This window comes from Centroberyx gerrardi, chromosome 14, assembly GCF_048128805.1.
Source record: "Centroberyx gerrardi isolate f3 chromosome 14, fCenGer3.hap1.cur.20231027, whole genome shotgun sequence".
Classification (NCBI taxonomy): Eukaryota; Metazoa; Chordata; class Actinopteri; order Beryciformes; family Berycidae; genus Centroberyx; species Centroberyx gerrardi.
Genome location: NC_136010.1, coordinates 13,491,147 through 13,508,284, shown reverse-complemented (window position 1 = coordinate 13,508,284; position 17,138 = coordinate 13,491,147). Strand labels below are relative to the sequence as shown.

Sequence of the window (17,138 nt, the reverse complement as noted above, 5' to 3'; positions counted from 1 at the left end):
AGGAGAATGACAGTCTAGCCAAGATGATCAATCCATTTATTCATACAACAAAATGGGGCAGTACAGTCTTTAAAGTTTATAACTGATCGGCACACAGTTATAGTATAGTGTAAGGGTTGAACACAGCACATATAGCTAACATGTAACTGATCCAGAGTCAGCCTATTAAGCAATCGTGTAACATAGATAATCCGGCTTCCACCTTACATGGCAAAAACTGCTTCGTGTTCACTTGGCATCGACCGATACACAAGAAACAGTTTGTTACAGTTAAGAGTGCGACATCCTAAGACTCCAACAAAAACCAGCGTATTAAAATAGAGATTTGCATACATGGGAGGGAGTATGGAGTTCTTTACCATAGGAAAGAGATTTTGGCAAATAAATCTTGGTTAATATGAGTATGTTTTCCTTTCACAAAGGAAAAGCTATACAGCAATGGAGGTGGTGTTGCCAAAGTAAGAGAGAGGAGAATGCATTATGGATTCAGAAGCAGAGGAGCTTTAGTGTGTTTCAGTCATCGTAGCTTTCATGGGCGGAGACATACAGTACATCAGAGGAGCACAACAGAAAACAAGTAAACATTCCCTTGGCCCTGACAGACACCGACACACATTTAGGTCTACAGTGCAGGAACAGAGCTATGCTAAGGATCATGCTACTGCTAAAAGTTAACAGTTAGAAATACTGTCAATTTCATTAGCAAAGTATGACTGAGTTCCATCTCGATTCTGCAATACTATAATCTTAGGAACAGTTAAAAAGACAGATGACTGCTGGAAATATTCCTGTCAATGTCCTGATTTTACTGATGTACATGTTTTCCAATTCCACTATATTTGTGCACTGAATTTGTCAACAATATTCAGATATGTCAACAACATTCATATCTTCCTGTCTAAAAATGAACCCTGATATGTGATGGTGTGCTTACAATTGCTGTTATCAGCTGCCCTGTAAGGTCCTGGTTCCTGTCCCTGGCTTCTGAAATGCTATCTCCACCTTGAGTTGATCACAGATCTGCACCAGTTTGGCCAACATAAGAAATAGCTTGTTTTAAGTGTAACATTTGACAATCAAATCTGGGCAGATCAGTGATCCCTTAGATGGCTAAAGAAAGATTTATCCCTCTAATGTAGCAGTCCTAAGCAGAGCCCTGCACATTGACCCAATGCAACTCTCTAGTAACACAGATCCAGAAGGAACCACCTTCTCCAAACCACAATTATCTCCAAAACCACAGCTTCCTTAAAACAGACCTGTGCCTAACAGTCTGCAAATCTTCAGCTTTGCTTATTTGTTTTGTTTTTTGAATTCCTTGCCCCATACTGATATAGTTTTGCTTTGGTTAGTCCTTGCGCATGTATAGGTGGGTTATTGGCCCAGTGGAGTGTGCATCTCTCTGGCCAGTCCCTGTCCTTCCTCTAGGCGTTCTGCATCTCCTTGCCAATCTTGTAGCTAAGGATCTTATTCCAGTCGATCTTAGTGCGTGTGACAGGCAGCTGGCGACGCAGGGCCTTGAAGGTGGTGTCAGACATGGTCTGGTAGTTCTCACTGATTGCGGTCTGAGGGCAAAAGAGGAGGGCACCAAGTTTGGTTGTTAGTATACAGACGTGATTAAATATTCTTCTTTACGTGTGTTTATACTGACCCCTGTATTTTTTTACAACCTGTCAGTCAGACACAATTCAACAACATTTAGATACTGTTTTTTTTTTAAATTTGTTGTATTATGAACAGCTACAAACTACAAAATGCATCTTTGTCCCTATAAAATCACCCGATCACTTTGTCCTCAATGTTTCCTTTCACTGTCAAGGAAGATAACTTACCTGGTAATCATTTTCAGCGTTCTCAATGATGTCAACAAATTCCTTTACTGTCTGGCTTTCATTCTGTTTCAAAAACACACACACACACACACACACACACACACACACACACACACACACACACACACACACACAATAATCACCTTTTTCCTCATTGCACTGATGCATGAACTCTGTGTATGACCGGAGCTGACACAACCGGTCTGATACTATGTAAACAACATGACATTTAATCCATGTTTGAAGGCATTCACTTTCTTTTCAGAGTTGTTTGTGTGAGTGTTTGTCCGTGCTTATGTGTCAAAAGTAAAAAAATATTTCCCACTCACAGTCACTGGTATTGATTCTTCTATCTCCTTGTGGCTAACAAGCTGCACATTCCCATCTTCATAATAGTGCACCTTGAGACAGAAAGAGGCATTTAATTGGTAAATTGGTGCTTTTGAATAATCAATATTTTTCCCTGACATCATTAGTATTGCATTAGTATATCATTAGTATCAGTATTGCTATTAATACATCTAAGCACACTGGAAATAATTCACCTGAATTTTCAACACTCCCACCACCTGAGAAGTGGACTGCCCAATGGTAAGCTTCCACTCTGACCTACAGCGACCATTCCTGTGTTAGAGAAATGAAGAAAAGCCCTCGTTACAATCAGAAAACATAACATCAGCAGTGTTTATGGAACCTGGGTGACCAATTATTTCATTTTCACCAAGACCAGAAAGTAGAGAAGTCAATTGGAACCTTTGTGATAGAGATATAATATAATACAGTAGTAAGTACATGAATATATTAAGTTATTTGTAGATTCAGATGTGCTCATAAACAGCAGGGGGATATTGTACCAGAAGTTTTTGGGTTGAAACTGATGTCCCTCAATGCAGGCAATGATAGTTTGCTGGCCATCAACTGTTTTCCCATATACCTGCAACACACAGAAAGGCAAGGCTAAAGTGTGGTCTATATTCTGCACATTACCACACTGTCCTTGTTTTGTGTGTGCGTGTTACCGTGCAGACTCCACTGGGGTAGTGCTCCTTGACGTAGGCACTCAGGGCAGTATCGCAGGCATCTCTCCAGGCTCGCAGGGCCGTCTCTCCTTCACACGGCTGCACGTCGCTCACCTCCTTCCTTAGGTGGTCGAAGCGGAACGACACGCGGTTGCGGGGGTCCAGGAAACGTCCCTGACCCAAGTCACCATGCTCCGTGATCAGAACCTAGGGAGGGAGAGGGAAAGGTCTCACACTGGCTCTTATGAAAGAAATAAGAACAACGAAAGGATGAAACATACCGGCTCATCGTAGCCCTCTAGTTTGGCAGGGGTGAACTGATCCATGTTGTACTGGGCAAAGGAGCTGGGGAAATGTGTTGAACAGAAAGATATAATAGGTATTAATAGAATGGCAGCAGAGTGACCGTTTCTACTGAGCAGTTTGAAAATATAAACACGCCAACGGTATGATTCAATGCCACAACAGCAATAAATCTCAATTCCCTAATACGGAGTACTTTGCCACCAACAAAATTACAGTTATCTAACAGTACACTGCAACAGTACTCTGCTAATACTGAGTATTTTCTGCAACCATCCCACCAATATGGGGGCTCTGTTTGTTCTTGGACAGTGCAAATCATTACAAATACTTGAATCTGGGAGTTTAGTGGGAAGTGAATGTTACTCACTGTGATGCTCCCTCCCTGAGGAGGTTGTCATTGTTGAGGAGGAGCCGCACATCTGGCAAGACAAAAAGAAAACATTAATTCAGTGTTTGGGCTGTGCAGTCGTAACACCACAAATAAGACATTATCATTGGCACAATGCCAGAGACAGCTGCTTCTTACCATTGAAGACTTCATTGAACTCTCCCGGGGGGGCATGAGTCACAAAGTTAGCCGCTATGCGGACCTGCAGAAACCACGTTAAATTTGATCTATTAGTTTAGCAATCCTTAAAATATGATTTGCTGTTCTATATATTAGTAGAAGTAGTGAGACTACAAACGAATGCCTCACTCTGTACTGATATACTAATTTTACTCTTCAATAGGAAATACAAAACTACACCCAAACAATACTGTCACAATATTGAAAATAAAACTTATTTTAATGAAATTTTGTTACTGACTTTGTTACCAAGTTGTTGTTGGTCATCCAGTTGTAATTTATCGTAAATGGATATGACTATAACTGATACCACAACACATATTTCAGTTTTGCAAGATATAGTGGGACTTTTTTGAGTTTTTTTATATCACAATATATTGTTACACATCTGTCATCTTTACATGATAGGCCAGCATGTTGCAGCTGGTAGATTCAGATCTGTTATCCCTTAAACCTGGCACTGCAACCGACTATTTTCCAATTGTAAAAAACGTTAGCCAACAACTGCACAAATAGCAAGCATGTTTTACAAAGCATGATGAACTTTGCAAACTAGAATAAGCACAATGACACGAATCTTACAGCTTTTGACATTTTTAAAGGGAAACATGAAATAGGCCTAAACATCTAAAACATAATAAACATTGAATTTTATCTTAGACAGTTGAATCAATATTTAAAAACGTAAAACACTATCAAACCCAGTTAAATGTTTATACAAGGAAACAAAGCTTTATTCTGTGATGCTGTGCTTGCTGTTCTCCACTCCTAATTTCAGCATACATACAATCCACGAAGCAGCGTGCGCATTTCAATAAAAATACACCTTTTATCCCTGCATGTAAGCAAGTATTGTAGCTAAGCCTGAAGCTGCCCCATTAATTAACAATGGATTGGAAACGTACTATGAGGACTAGTGTGTGTGTGTTCAAGCTTTATACATGTTTTCCTTTTTCGCTACCAATAGACATGCACCAGGATTAGTCTCTTGGTGTCACCGGGATAATGTGACCACTCTTGTTTTTAGCTTTGAATTTAAGTATTTCGTGTCCACAGTTTTAAACGAGATTGTCTAGTATGGCAGGAATAACATGAATTTCCCCTGTAAACAGACTGACTCAATATCTCCTCCTCATTAGCCTGTAGAAAGTCTGTCAGTCATAATCATTTGAGCTTTGCCTCTCCCTACTCCTCGTATTGAGGAGGGTGTCAATATCAGGCTTCATCTAGATTCTAGGCACCCATACCCTGCCCTCAAGCCATGTGTGGCTAACAAATATTTGAGCTGCAACTGAATCTGTTTGACCCAGAAATCCAAAGCAATGTAGCTGCTAACGTTAGCTATATGAGAAGAACCTAGCAAGTACTGCAGTTATTCCAGATTGCCATGTGCATTACAACGCTCGTTTGTGAACAGGCTTATTTGCTTCCATCCAATCAAGTACAACTGGTAAAAAGTTTTCAGTACAAGCTTCCTCTGGTTTAACTGTGAGCACTTGCTTCCGCTAGCTAACTAAAAGCATTAGCTAGCGTTAGCTAAGTGGTTAGCTAACGATAGCTAAAAAAACACAAGTTTAACATTTCGATACGTGACCGAAAGCTGGCATTATCCTTCCAAAACTTGATCGTGCATTCTAGTGAATTTATAACACTTGATAGCTCTCTACAAAACGGACAAAATATGTTCAGTAAAGAATAAAATAATCTTTAAACCTTCTCTTCATCTGACAGCGGCTCCTCAAAGTCAGCCATCTTGGCTCTTTGTGACCCCACCTACCCCAGCCCCCAGCTGACTGACAGAAACAGTGCGGTGATTGTCAATCAGACATTGGAAATTGAATGAATACTATAAAGCAATCTGGCATTATGTCTTCTCAAAATATGTGTCATTTTTCTTGCCACAGAAACAGCACACAATGCCATACAATGCAATTTCTGTATTTATGCACAGCCGCAGCACAAGAATAAAGACAACTAATGAATCATTTACAACGCCAGAGGGCGCCAAAAGCTTGCCTAATAAACTGAGTCAAGCCAGCCAAAGAGAGCTAGAATACCACCAGAAGATAGGAAATTTGGCTACAAAATAAAAGCATAAAGGCGTATGTGCTGTGGTATATATATAAAGTATACAAAGTGTATATCCATTTGAAACTGGGTGCTGAATATATTTTCTATATGATTTATTCTTTGTTTTCACTCTGGCATGTTGTATTACTCGAAACCTTTGCAACATGTTTGCACGTTTGTCAGGAAGGCTTTTATTTTTTTAACGTTTTGACAGGAATTTCTACTGTTTTATTCCGGTTAACTTTACACTGTTGCAGCCAGACTTGTATTGTGATTGCTTGACAGTTGCAGACTAGCGACACACACAGTCCTAGTCATGGAGTCACAGGTACGTAACATTAAACTGACTAATTATTCTTTGGTTGTGAACAGGTGACTAACCCTACAGCTATATAATGAACAAATAAACTATATCTAGCGGTGGGAAGTGTATAGCGTTAATTACGCCCTCAAGAACCTCGATAACGAATAAATTAGGCAGCTTTCAAGCTAGCAGACGTTAGCTGTTTGTTAGTCGTCAGCTGCCACAGGAACTTCCTGGTCAAATGTAATCCGGCTAGTAAGTTAGCAAACTAGCTTGTTCACTTGGTTGCTTTGTATATCGAGCAGCCCTTATTTGTTTTATTTGCAAAAAGCAATAGGGTAATATAAGCCAAGAGCTTGCTTTTTGGACAATGAACAAGCTAGCTAGCCAGTTAACTACAAACTTATACATGGCAGACTAGCTCCAGTGTGCAAAATGAATAGGTCATTGTTCATTGTGAGACAGTTTTTATCACTGAGACGCAGTGTGAGTTTGTCTGCTACGTGTTGTCAGGTGATGACCAACCCAGAGGAAATTTCCAAACTCTACAGAGAGCTCAGCCTCTTCCCGTCTCTGAGCAGAGCAGACGTGGGACCTGTCATCACCTCCCAGTATGGAGGCAAATACAGCAACATCTACACAGGTATGTCTGCATTTATCAATACAGTATGATGTTAATATCTCTTGTACCTAATCCAAGGTGAGCATTCATATAGAGGCCCAATTCAGAGTTTCTGTGCTATACTATGATGTCCCATCTGTGTACATCAGGAAAGATTTATATGGAGTGTACAGCTCATTGAAAGATGGAAATATATGTAGAGTGAAGTGTAAATTGATAAAAAAAAAAAAAACGTAAAGGCAGACACCCAGAAATGATGCTTTCCAAGTATGGAAAGTTTAATGACTTGGTCAAGTTATCTTGCTGACGGTACAACATGTGTCATCTGTTAAAGGTTTGCTGTTACCTAGATGAAGAGATGTCTATGGACATAAATAGCATTCTGTTTGGTTTCTTCTCCAGAATGGAGCCAGCGTGATCTGGAGAGGAATGAGAATGTCAAGTTTTGCCGGCAGTACATTGTATTCCACGATGACAAATCGGTGGTATACTCTGGACCCTCTGGAAACTGCACTGAGATCAAGGGAGAGTATGTATACATTTTATTATTCCGTCTGCAGTGGAGTGGACTGCACTAATTAACACAGGCCTAACCCATACTGCAGCACTGAGAGATGTCTTGTGTGTTTGTCCTGTCAGAGTGCTTAGTAAAGATTCCCCCTCGGGAGAAATGAAGGCTGTGGTCAGAGAGTGCACACTCAAGGGAGAGGATAAACAGTTTCTGGAGGTGAGTGGCTGGCGGTCTAGCTCAGCTTCCACAGCATGTCTCTCACCCTGCTCCGCCTGCTATATCTCCCCCTCTCCCTTTCTCTCTCTTTTGCCCCCTACTCTGTGCACCTCACTATCTTGGATACTTGCCATTTTCTATCTGTAGCCAATATTTTTTAAAGTTGAGGTGAGTTTGAATTGTAAGCTTGAGAGACCTTTGACCTCTCTCCTCCCCTGCCCCCTCTGTGACCCTCCAGATTTGGAGTAAGAACATCAAGATGAAGAGCATCAACCTTACAGCCTTAAAGAAGCACGGCAAAGTCTATGAGGATGGTGAGAGACATCTGAGCTTATTCAAATCTGCATTTTCCCTTTACCCCATTTGTTCAACCTTCACATGTGCCAGTGCAGATGTCAACCACACTGTGTTTTCCGTCCTTAGAGCAGTTTGGCTGTCTGGTATGGTCCCATTCTGAGACCCACCTCCTGTATGTGGCAGAGAGGAAGAGGCCCAAGGCTGAGTCCTTCTTCCAGGTCTGTCAGCAGTACTGGTTTAAATCAGAACTCCAGGAGCAAATCAATGCCATATTGCCATAGGTAGATAGGCCTAGTATAGTAAACAGGTAATTACCAGTGGTCAATGATAAGTCATTCTATGTCTCATTTTCTGTTGTAGACGGAATCGCCAGAGTCGTCTTCTATTGGGGACGAGGAGGAGACTATGAAAGTGGAGAGGAAGGAGGCCACCAAAGTGAATACCTTGCAATGAATCCTTCCAAAACACAAACTATTTTCATTATTATATGAAAATATACCAAATTGCTTATGGCGTGTTTGTTGTTCTATTCCTACAGGGGGAGCAGTTTGTCTTCTATGAGGACTGGGGAGAGACACTGGTTAGTAAGAGCTGTCCTGTGCTCTGTGTGTTGGACATCGAGGGTAACAACGTCTCTGTGTTGGAGGGAGTGCCTGAAAATATCTCACCTGGACAGGTCGGTACTACAGTATGCATTTGTGCAATGATTCATGGATGTTTATAAATATCTGTACGCTACCAGTGAGTACTCTATCTCGCTCTCTGCAGGCATTTTGGGCTCCAGGTGACACAGGTGTGGTGTTTGTGGGCTGGTGGCACGAGCCTTTCAGACTTGGCCTCAAGTACTGCCCCAACAGGAGGTGAGCACTGCCCACTGAGTCAGAATTACAACTGGCCTGTCAGAAACTGAGGCAATAAGTCCAGAGTTTTTGACTAGTTCAGGATAGAATTTGTAGGCTCATACTGAATGTCATTCATCTTTCTCTTTACTCTGTTTCTGCTGTCAGGTCCTCCTTGTTCTATGTGGATCTTACTGGTGGAAAATGTGGTAAGTCTCTTCTGTTATCCACACAGATACAATCCAGATATATTGAGATGTGCTGATCCACGTCCATTCCATGTAGGAGACACACCCAGCTTTGTACATGGCAGTGTCCTATGGGCTGTCACATTTTAACATCATCACAGCTTGCATGTTTACATTCTGTGTTCAACATGGCAAACAACATGACGCTCCAGACACGGTGCTACGAGCGACGAGTTAAGCACCGAACACCAAGCAGAGCAACGTTTAACCCGGCTCTCGTCCCTGATATTGATCTGGATTTTTGGGATTGACTTACCTGAGTCAACCCTTTCACACTGATGGTTGACCCACGTATTTCCCAATTCACTAGTCTGGTGTGAAATGTGTGTGTTTGTGTGTTGTGTCCCTCAGAGCAGCTGTCGTCAGGCACCAGTGCAGTGTGCTCCCCCAGGCTCAGCCCAGACCAGTGTAGGATTGTCTACCTGGAGTGTGCCGTCTATGGACCGCACATGCAGTGCAGTAGGCTCTGTATGGTAAGACAGAGAAAAGCCCCTTTAGCAAAAGACCTGCATACCTTCCCTTCTTTGCATAGTATATGTGCTGTCTTTGTACTGACTTTCATTGATGGATATTAATATATTATGGAAAGTTCATTGAAAAGAATAAGTAGGGATGTATCTTTGTGCACACAATACACTTTCTTATGGCTTTCTATTCTGTAGACATAGACATGGGAGGAAGCAAAAATAAATACATAGATAAATATATTTGCTTTCATATGTTGCTTGCATGTTTTACTTCTAGTTTGACTGGTACACTAAGAAGACCTCAGTGGTGGTGGATGTGGTGAAGAGACCTGTGGAGGGTAAGGAATACTTGGCATTAGTCACATGAATGCACTTTTTTCTGCTTTTCATATCAAGCTCAGTGTGTGTGTGTGTGTGTGTTTGTGTGGCTTTACAGATGACTTTGCTGGTATCTACAGCTCCCAGTTGTCCCCTCAGTGCTGGTCTGCAGACAGCCAGCGTGTCCTCATTGCCTGTCCCCAGCGCAGCCGCAAGGTAAAGCCATTACCAGGGAAACGGCCTGTTACTATGGAGAAAATGAAGCTTGGATGTTTTTTTCCTGATTTGTTTGCCTTTTCAGCCAGAAATATTTCAAGCATCCCTTCATTACAGTTGTTATGGTTTCTTGTAGGAGCTGCTGGTGGTGGATATAAGCACAGGGAATGTCACCTCTCTGACTTCCAGTGAGTCACTTGGCACATTTATCAGCTTTTGCATTACTCACACTCTGGGCTAACAGTTCCAGACACTTCTGTTTTGCGGATATTTGCTGTTGTCATCTCCTAATAACTGATTTGATTACCATAACAGCGTTCAGGGACAGCTTGAACGTGTTTATGTTTCAGTGTGGGTCTAATGATGTTCTTTATTTGCCTGTAGAGTCTGATGTTGGTAACTGGTGTCTGCTGAACCTAGAGAGAGATCTGATGGTGGTCAGCTGCTCCTCTCCAAACTGCCCCCCAAGTCTGGTAGGATCAGTGTTTTCTGTAGAACATTGTGTAAATTTATGTGTACTGTTGCAATTGTAAATATTTTTTGGTGACATGTGCCACGAGTTTTTTGTGGGCTGAGCAATGAGGCAAAATTAGGAATTTTCATTGTATATTTTTTCTAGATGTGGGGCATTTTCCCAGCAATTTTTGGCAGCTAAATGGATCTAAAGGAAACACTGGGTGGGATACTTTAGAATTGAGTAAAACATCTCTATTTAATGAGGGAACTACTATGTCACCTGTTGCAATGTCATTCCCTGTGTCCAGAGGTGTGGTTTTCTGCCGGCCAATGGTTCCCAAGAGGAAGTGGTCTGGGTTACTCTGGAGGAGTCTCAGAGCCAGCCAGACATCGATTGGCAGATCTTGACCTTTAGCCCTCCCCCAGAACAAGACAACAGCCAATACCGTAAGAGCATCAGCCCTCCCTTTCTTAGTATCTAGACAGGACTCATAGCAGGATGAGCTGAAATGCATCCACTTTTTCTCACTATTCCATAGGTGTGAAAGGATGCAATTACAGTGTTTTATCATGATGGAGATGAGTTGCCCATTACAACACAATTATAATGTACAGTATTTTGCAGCTTGATCTCTAAATCAAACAAACAACCAAATAGTGCAATACAAATCAAGCTTGCGCACACCTATTGCTCAGTATTCCATGACAATCACAAAGCAATTAACCTTCAGGAAAGAACACATCTCATAAGACCTACAGGCCTACAGGCACGTCAGACTCCAATAAATTATAACATTTACGTGATCATCACTTGTCTTACTTTGCACGACAACCTGATACATTGGTCATTTGGCACTGATATAGATTAGTGATCATCATATTGCATGTGCAAGTAATTTGTACTTGCTCATCAGAATTCAACTCTGCCACAAGACTCTTTCAGTCCAAGCTCCTGGTTTTTTTTATGTCTCATCGAACTGCCCTCATTTATCAACATTGCGTAGAAAAGGTTGATAAATGACTGATATAGATTAGTGATCATCATATTGCATGTGCAAGTAATTTGTACTTGCTCATCAGAATTCAACTCTGCCACAAGACTCTTTCAGTCCAAGCTCCTGGTTTTTTTTATGTCTCATCGAACTGCCCTCATTCATCAACATTGCGTAGAAAAGGTTCTAAATTCTCTCTTACGAATAAAATTTAGAATGTGCATAAGTACAAAAAAATCGGTATTTATCAAACGTGCGTACGCACACCTGTAATTAACCTGCCTTGATAAATACCACACGTTCTAAACCACCATCATGCTCGTGGACAGCCACTCATTAACATAAATTTACGCCCCCAATTGACCATATATGGTGACAACCTTCCCTTTAAATACAGCAGGACATGTCATTGATATCTCTTCTGTGCTGAACACGGCTCAGACTAAGAACGCAGGAGGAAGAATTTACAGATGCAGACACTGAATTATTAAAATTATAAAAAATTGGTAACTGAGATTGTGGCACCACAAAGTATTTTCTGGAACACTCGATGGTATTGATTGATAAACAAGCGAAAACATACAGCCTGTCAGCAGGTGTGAGCGGCGGCATTAAACAGTTTTATCAGCAGAGCAGTGGCAGAAAAAAAAAAAGTTTTGACCTGAATCCAAAATAGTTATAGTCAACAAGTGGGACATTGCTGCAACAGGCGGAGAACAGACTGAGACCAGCCTGTCCGATGTGGACCGGACACTCCGGACACCGGATTGTGATAGATAATTTTCATTTGAATATATTTCTCTAAGCCTGCAGGTCCTCCCTGAAGGAGAAGGTGGGGCAGAGGTCCAATAAAACAAAATCTACTGAGTCGCCCCTCATCACTTTCAGTTAAAAAGTTGGTGCGCTCTCTGAGAACGTGCTCCATGCGCAATACATAATGCTCCAAATCCTTCATCAAAGCGAGATGAGCCATTTTACGCACACAACTATCAATGTCTTATTATTGCCTTTTATGATTGCCTATACCCTGAATTTCATCACCCATACTAATAATTAAAATGATGATTAGTCGATTTAATTCAGTATGCTTAAATGGACTAGATAATATAGTTGAACAATATGCACTGTCGAAAATGCACTTTTAGTCTTAACTACTGAAGCCTAAGGAATTTTATATTAATAATTATGAAAATGCCTATTCATTTGATTGTCTTTTCCTGTCGTTCTTGGTGGTCTTTCATTTTCAATTTACACACGTTCTCAAGCATAAGTACAAATTGATAAATCCGACTCTTTGCTTAGAAATGGTCGTACACATGGTTTACACACATATTTGTACTTAGGCACTCTAGATAAATGAGGGCCCTGGCTTTGTTGCTGCTAACGCTAGCTTGCTGATATGCACAGCCAACAAAAATCATGAAATACTGGTTCATGCTTTACACAATACCATCAAATCAAAACATAGGTGTTGTACAAGTAGAGATTTTGAGATGTATAGTTCACAGCCACTTGGCATTGTTACGAATAAAAATGTACCCTAAATTCAATAAGCACTGTGGTAAACAGATTAGTCAGTCGCTAAGAGCCCCAGTCATTGGGCAATGAGGCCCACTCTTCCTATGGATGTTGATGGTCTCCTTGACAACTGCACCAGCGATAGTTACATGCCTGGAGGAGTTAGGTGCCAGACATACTGTACAGTCTATACACCTACACCTAAGTGGCACGTGCCAGATCTCTCAAGTACATAGGGTTGTGTAGACATTGTAGTACAAGTTAGTACAAAATAATAATACATAGCCTGGTAATATAAAAAGTTATTGTCGTAAGGTTACTGACGGTTCTGTTGGATGGTGAGGTGGAGTCCAGTGATTGTGGTGTTTACAGGGGGTTAGTATGAAGGTAAATATGTTGCAAAATGCGAGAGCTTGTAGACTTGATGTGAGAACTTGTAAAATACGATGTGAGAACTTGAAGAACAAAAATGAATGTGAAGTCACAGAAAAAATATTCACAAATGTGTAGATTGATATTTACATGAATACAATGATAGCTGCAAACTTGTAATCCAACATTTACTCATATTTATTTATTTTACTTGAGTCCATTTTCCAGTACAACCACAACTCCGTGATTACAACCTCTCGAATCGGTCACTGCAACTTCACAAATGTGCTCTCTTGCATCACAAAGACGAATCTGCGCGCCTTGACTTTTGCAACACTTCTTTCGATAAATGTGTTGCAAAACTCACTTGTAGCTGTGAGAGAGCGCCCCCCCTCACATGCAAGAGAGCACATTTGTGAAGTTGCAGTGACCGATTCGAGAGGTTGTAATCACAGAGTTGTGGTACTGGAAAATGGACTCAAGTAAAATAAATAAATATGAGTAAATGTTGGATTACAAGTTTGCAGCTGTCGTTGTATTCATGTAAATGTCAATCTACACATTTGTGAATATTTTTTCTGTGACTTCACATTCATTTTTGTTCTTCAAGTTCTCACATCGTATTTTACAAGTTCTCACATCATATTTTACAAGTTCTCACATCAAGTCTAGAAGCTCTCGCATTTTGCAACATATTTACCTTCATAGGTTAGTCTTAGAAGGGCTGGTTTAGTTGTAGCTCTTTGGAGAAAGCTGCTGAGGTGACTGGAAAGTTTTTGGAACAGATGGTTGAAAGAGCCTCGGTGGACAGGGTCAGTGGCAGTCTTTCCTGAACTTTTATTCACCCCGGTGTCATGCAGTTGGTTCTGGACAGGATCCAGATTTTGCTGTGCATGGTATATATGATGAAACTGCGTACAGTTACATCATCATGATGGCACTACTGAATGTTTCTCTTTGTTTCTAGCTGGCCTGGATTTTGAAGCTTTGCTGCTCAAACCAAAGGAGGTGAAGGAGGGAGTGAAGCTGCCTCTCATCGTCTCCCCTCATGGTTGGTCACTCTCATCATGGCACATAGTTCTGCAATATTTACATGTTTTCTTGTGCATATCTTATAATTAAGCTAAAAAGTTAATAGTCACATGTATCAATGTAGAAGTATAATGAAAATCTTCTCTTTACAGTAATTAATCAAGTAAAAAAGCAGATAAAGAGATATAATCTACATTTATTTTGCTTGTTCTTGTCAGTGCTGCATCTTACATAATTTGTTTCTTTCACTTAGGGGGTCCTCACTCAGTGATTGTAGCCGACTGGCTTCTCTCCTCCTCTGCGCTGTGCAGGATGGGCTTTGCTGTATTACTGGGTGAGTTCAAGTTTTAAGCGATGTAGTGCCTTTAGTATGTGTGGAACCTGGTCAGGGGAGTTTTATCCATTGATCGGATGTGTCTGTGTTTAAGTGGATGAGCAAGGATCACAACCTATCTTATAGCCAGTCATTAGTAGGGCCCTATATGTTGGGTTAATTACCTTGATAGGGTGCCAGAATGTAATCAGCAGATGTTTATTCATACCTTCTCCTAGCCACTACTGGGATACTTTTTAAAATTGTTTTATTTATTTATCTATTTATTCCCAGGGAGCATTTAAAGAGCACACATGCGCTTTTTCACCCATCCTTACATTAAGGAGAGGGGAACCACTTTCAATGCAAAAAGAATACTATTTATCCAAGCTAATGGACGATTGCTGCCTGAGGAAGTGTGTCCACTTGAAACATGTGGCCTTAAGTTTTCATGTATTGCAAAGCCATACCTACTGTTCCATTGCCTGTGGTCTGTGCAGTTTTCATCTGTGTGACTGTGAAGCTTGAATTAAATAGTGCTCTTTTTTTAAGTAGAAGTGGTTCTCATTCATTTTGTTTAGTATTGGGAACCCTTTGCCCTCATCTACAACCTTCACAGTTGTAGCTGACTGCTGAGGAACTCTGCTGGAGCAATTTGGGGACTTGAATGCCTTGCTCAAGGGTACCTCAACAGTCACTGAGAGACTTTCCCTGCCCAGATTTTTCCAGTCTGTTCAGGATTCAAACCAACAACCCTCTAGTCACAAGCCCACTTCTCTAACCTGTTTGTTGCCACCGCCCCTAAAGAATTTCTGTCTATTTGTTTAAATAATATTATGATATATCATAACATCTAGAGGTAATCCATAGATGTTAATGTGTTTGTGTTTTTTCAGTGAACTATCGTGGCTCTATTGGCTATGGCCAGGACAGCATCCTCTCACTACCTGGCAACGTGGGCACCCAGGACGTCAAAGATGTTCAAGTGAGAACACAACAAATGACACAGACACACCTCCAAATGCTGTTTTACAAGAATGATTCTGAAGATTAATTCTTTCAATTTGTTTGCCCTAAAAATACCTTTTGCACCTGTGGTAAACACGACTCATAGTGTTGCCTAAAAATAATATCCTTTTTATGTGGTCGAGTTAACGTGTTCCTATATTTAGTTGAGGTTGCTTGGTGGTAGTTTCTAATTAAGTCATGCCTCGTATCTGCAGTAGTTTTACAACTTTACTATCAGCACCGTTGTTCTTTTTCACTTCACTCTCCCCTGCTTTGCTGTTCTTCCTGTTTCTTGCTTAGTTCTCCACCACGAATGGTTCTCTTACTTTTTTTCCCATGTGTTTATTTCACTCCAGTTTGCTGTGGAGAGTATTCTGAAAGGCCAGGAGTTTGACAAGCAGAAGGTGGCAGTTGCTGGGGGCTCCCACGGTGGTTTCTTGGCCTGTCATCTGATTGGCCAGTACCCAGGGTTCTACAAGGCCTGTGTGGCTCGCAACCCTGTCATCAATATGGCCTCCATGATCGGCAGTACAGACATCCCAGACTGGTACATATTTGGCATGCACATTATCATACACGCACACACATCTGCTTACTCATTGCATCATTCTGTCAGTCATTCACAGCTACATATCTTAGGTGTTTTATGACTGGCAGACCTGACATTATCTCCTGACAGCTGTGTGGGTGGGGGAGATAAAGGGCATCTGTCTGCTTCTCTGTAGGGCAGGAAGTATTCAATAATGCACACAAACACTGGGAACAAAACACTTCAAAGCCATCCAGTGATTATTCTTCCTGCGTATGGTTAACTGTGTTTTATGCAGGTGCATGGTTGAGGCTGGCTTCGACTACAGTACAGACTGCCTACCTGACCCTGCTGTTTGGGAGCAGATGTTGAACAAGTCCCCCATTAAACACATCACACAGGTCTGTGTATTTCTCTTGAGTGTGTGTATGTGAGTTCATTGGTGTCTTTAGACGACATAGTAATCATGGGTGATCTCTCTCCCAGGTCAAGACTCCAGTATTGCTCACCTTGGGGGAAGATGACAAGCGTGTGCCTAGCAAGCAAGGCATTGAGTACTACAGAGCTCTGAAAGCACTACAGGTCCCAGTCCGGTAAGCAGCTCGTCTTGGTAGCGAATTTTCTGGGTTATGTGAGATATGCACTGCATAACAGGGCCTTTATTTTTCACTTATGCACTTGTGTTTGTTGTTAAGGTTGCTGTGGTACCCAGGGAACAACCACTCCCTCTCCAAGGTGGATGCCGAGTCAGATGGCTTTATGAACATCGCTCTGTGGATGACTCAGCACTTGTGTCAGTGATGCTGCTCAGATAAACGGTAGTGCGCTGAAGCTGCCGTGGCTGCCAGAATAAGAAAGCGGGACACTACTGTACAGTGTGAGGTCCAAGCCAAAGCCAAAGCATTGAGGGCGCTCTCCAACGGAAACGCACTTTGCGTAACTGTACTATTTCTGTAACTCGTCTGTGGCTAGGTTGATGCCTACAATTAATCCCAGTGAGTGTATGGGGAATTCCATTTTTAACACAAGACTTGAATAAAAACTGTTTTGTCTCTGACTTCCTCGGAAACATATTTAGTAATAAT

At 41.4% G+C, this 17,138-nt stretch overlaps 2 protein-coding genes across 3 annotated transcripts; one reads left to right on the top strand and one right to left on the bottom strand.

The window, feature by feature from the left end:
- Positions 1 to 22: 22 nt before the first annotated feature.
- capza1b (capping actin protein of muscle Z-line subunit alpha 1b) lies at positions 23 to 5,483 on the bottom strand. Its single transcript, XM_071921047.2, has 10 exons — positions 5,439 to 5,483; positions 3,684 to 3,747; positions 3,525 to 3,576; positions 3,133 to 3,196; positions 2,852 to 3,058; positions 2,687 to 2,766; positions 2,378 to 2,456; positions 2,162 to 2,233; positions 1,833 to 1,895; positions 23 to 1,565 (listed from the first exon to the last, which is right to left on the bottom strand). Exons 1-10 carry the CDS (start codon positions 5,475 to 5,477, stop codon positions 1,425 to 1,427), a joined length of 861 nt encoding a protein of 286 aa, XP_071777148.1. The 5' UTR covers positions 5,478 to 5,483; the 3' UTR covers positions 23 to 1,424.
- Positions 5,484 to 6,057: 574 nt separating this feature from the next.
- On the top strand, positions 6,058 to 17,110 carry LOC139928475 (acylamino-acid-releasing enzyme). Of its 2 annotated transcripts, XM_071921043.2 has the most exons (23): positions 6,058 to 6,123; positions 6,613 to 6,742; positions 7,124 to 7,250; positions 7,361 to 7,448; positions 7,687 to 7,762; positions 7,872 to 7,963; positions 8,106 to 8,180; positions 8,284 to 8,421; positions 8,514 to 8,605; positions 8,753 to 8,793; positions 9,184 to 9,305; positions 9,577 to 9,637; positions 9,736 to 9,833; positions 9,970 to 10,021; positions 10,218 to 10,306; positions 10,598 to 10,736; positions 14,139 to 14,222; positions 14,457 to 14,537; positions 15,413 to 15,501; positions 15,881 to 16,071; positions 16,352 to 16,454; positions 16,540 to 16,646; positions 16,749 to 17,110. In XM_071921043.2, exons 1-23 carry the CDS (start codon positions 6,112 to 6,114, stop codon positions 16,852 to 16,854), a joined length of 2,193 nt encoding a protein of 730 aa, XP_071777144.1. In that variant the 5' UTR covers positions 6,058 to 6,111; the 3' UTR covers positions 16,855 to 17,110. The 2 variants fall into 2 exon arrangements, with proteins under 2 accessions (XP_071777144.1, XP_071777143.1); XM_071921042.2 differs by lacking the exon at positions 6,058 to 6,123 and having other exon boundaries at positions 6,535 to 6,742.
- Positions 17,111 to 17,138: the final 28 nt, after the last annotated feature.

Coding starts and splice junctions, on each gene's coding strand:
- LOC139928475 (XM_071921042.2), top strand. CDS start 6,535: ATGAATAGGTCATTGTTCATTGTGAGACAGTTTTTATCACTGAGACGC. Junction 7,251..7,360: donor TGCACTGAGATCAAGGGAGA/GTATGTATACAT, acceptor TTGTCCTGTCAG/AGTGCTTAGTAAAGATTCCC. Junction 10,307..10,597: donor CAAACTGCCCCCCAAGTCTG/GTAGGATCAGTG, acceptor CCCTGTGTCCAG/AGGTGTGGTTTTCTGCCGGC.
- capza1b (XM_071921047.2), bottom strand. CDS start 5,477: ATGGCTGACTTTGAGGAGCCGCTGTCAGATGAAGAGAAG. Junction 3,748..5,438: donor CGCTGTCAGATGAAGAGAAG/GTTTAAAGATTA, acceptor TGGTTTCTGCAG/GTCCGCATAGCGGCTAACTT. Junction 3,577..3,683: donor GTTCAATGAAGTCTTCAATG/GTAAGAAGCAGC, acceptor TTGTCTTGCCAG/ATGTGCGGCTCCTCCTCAAC.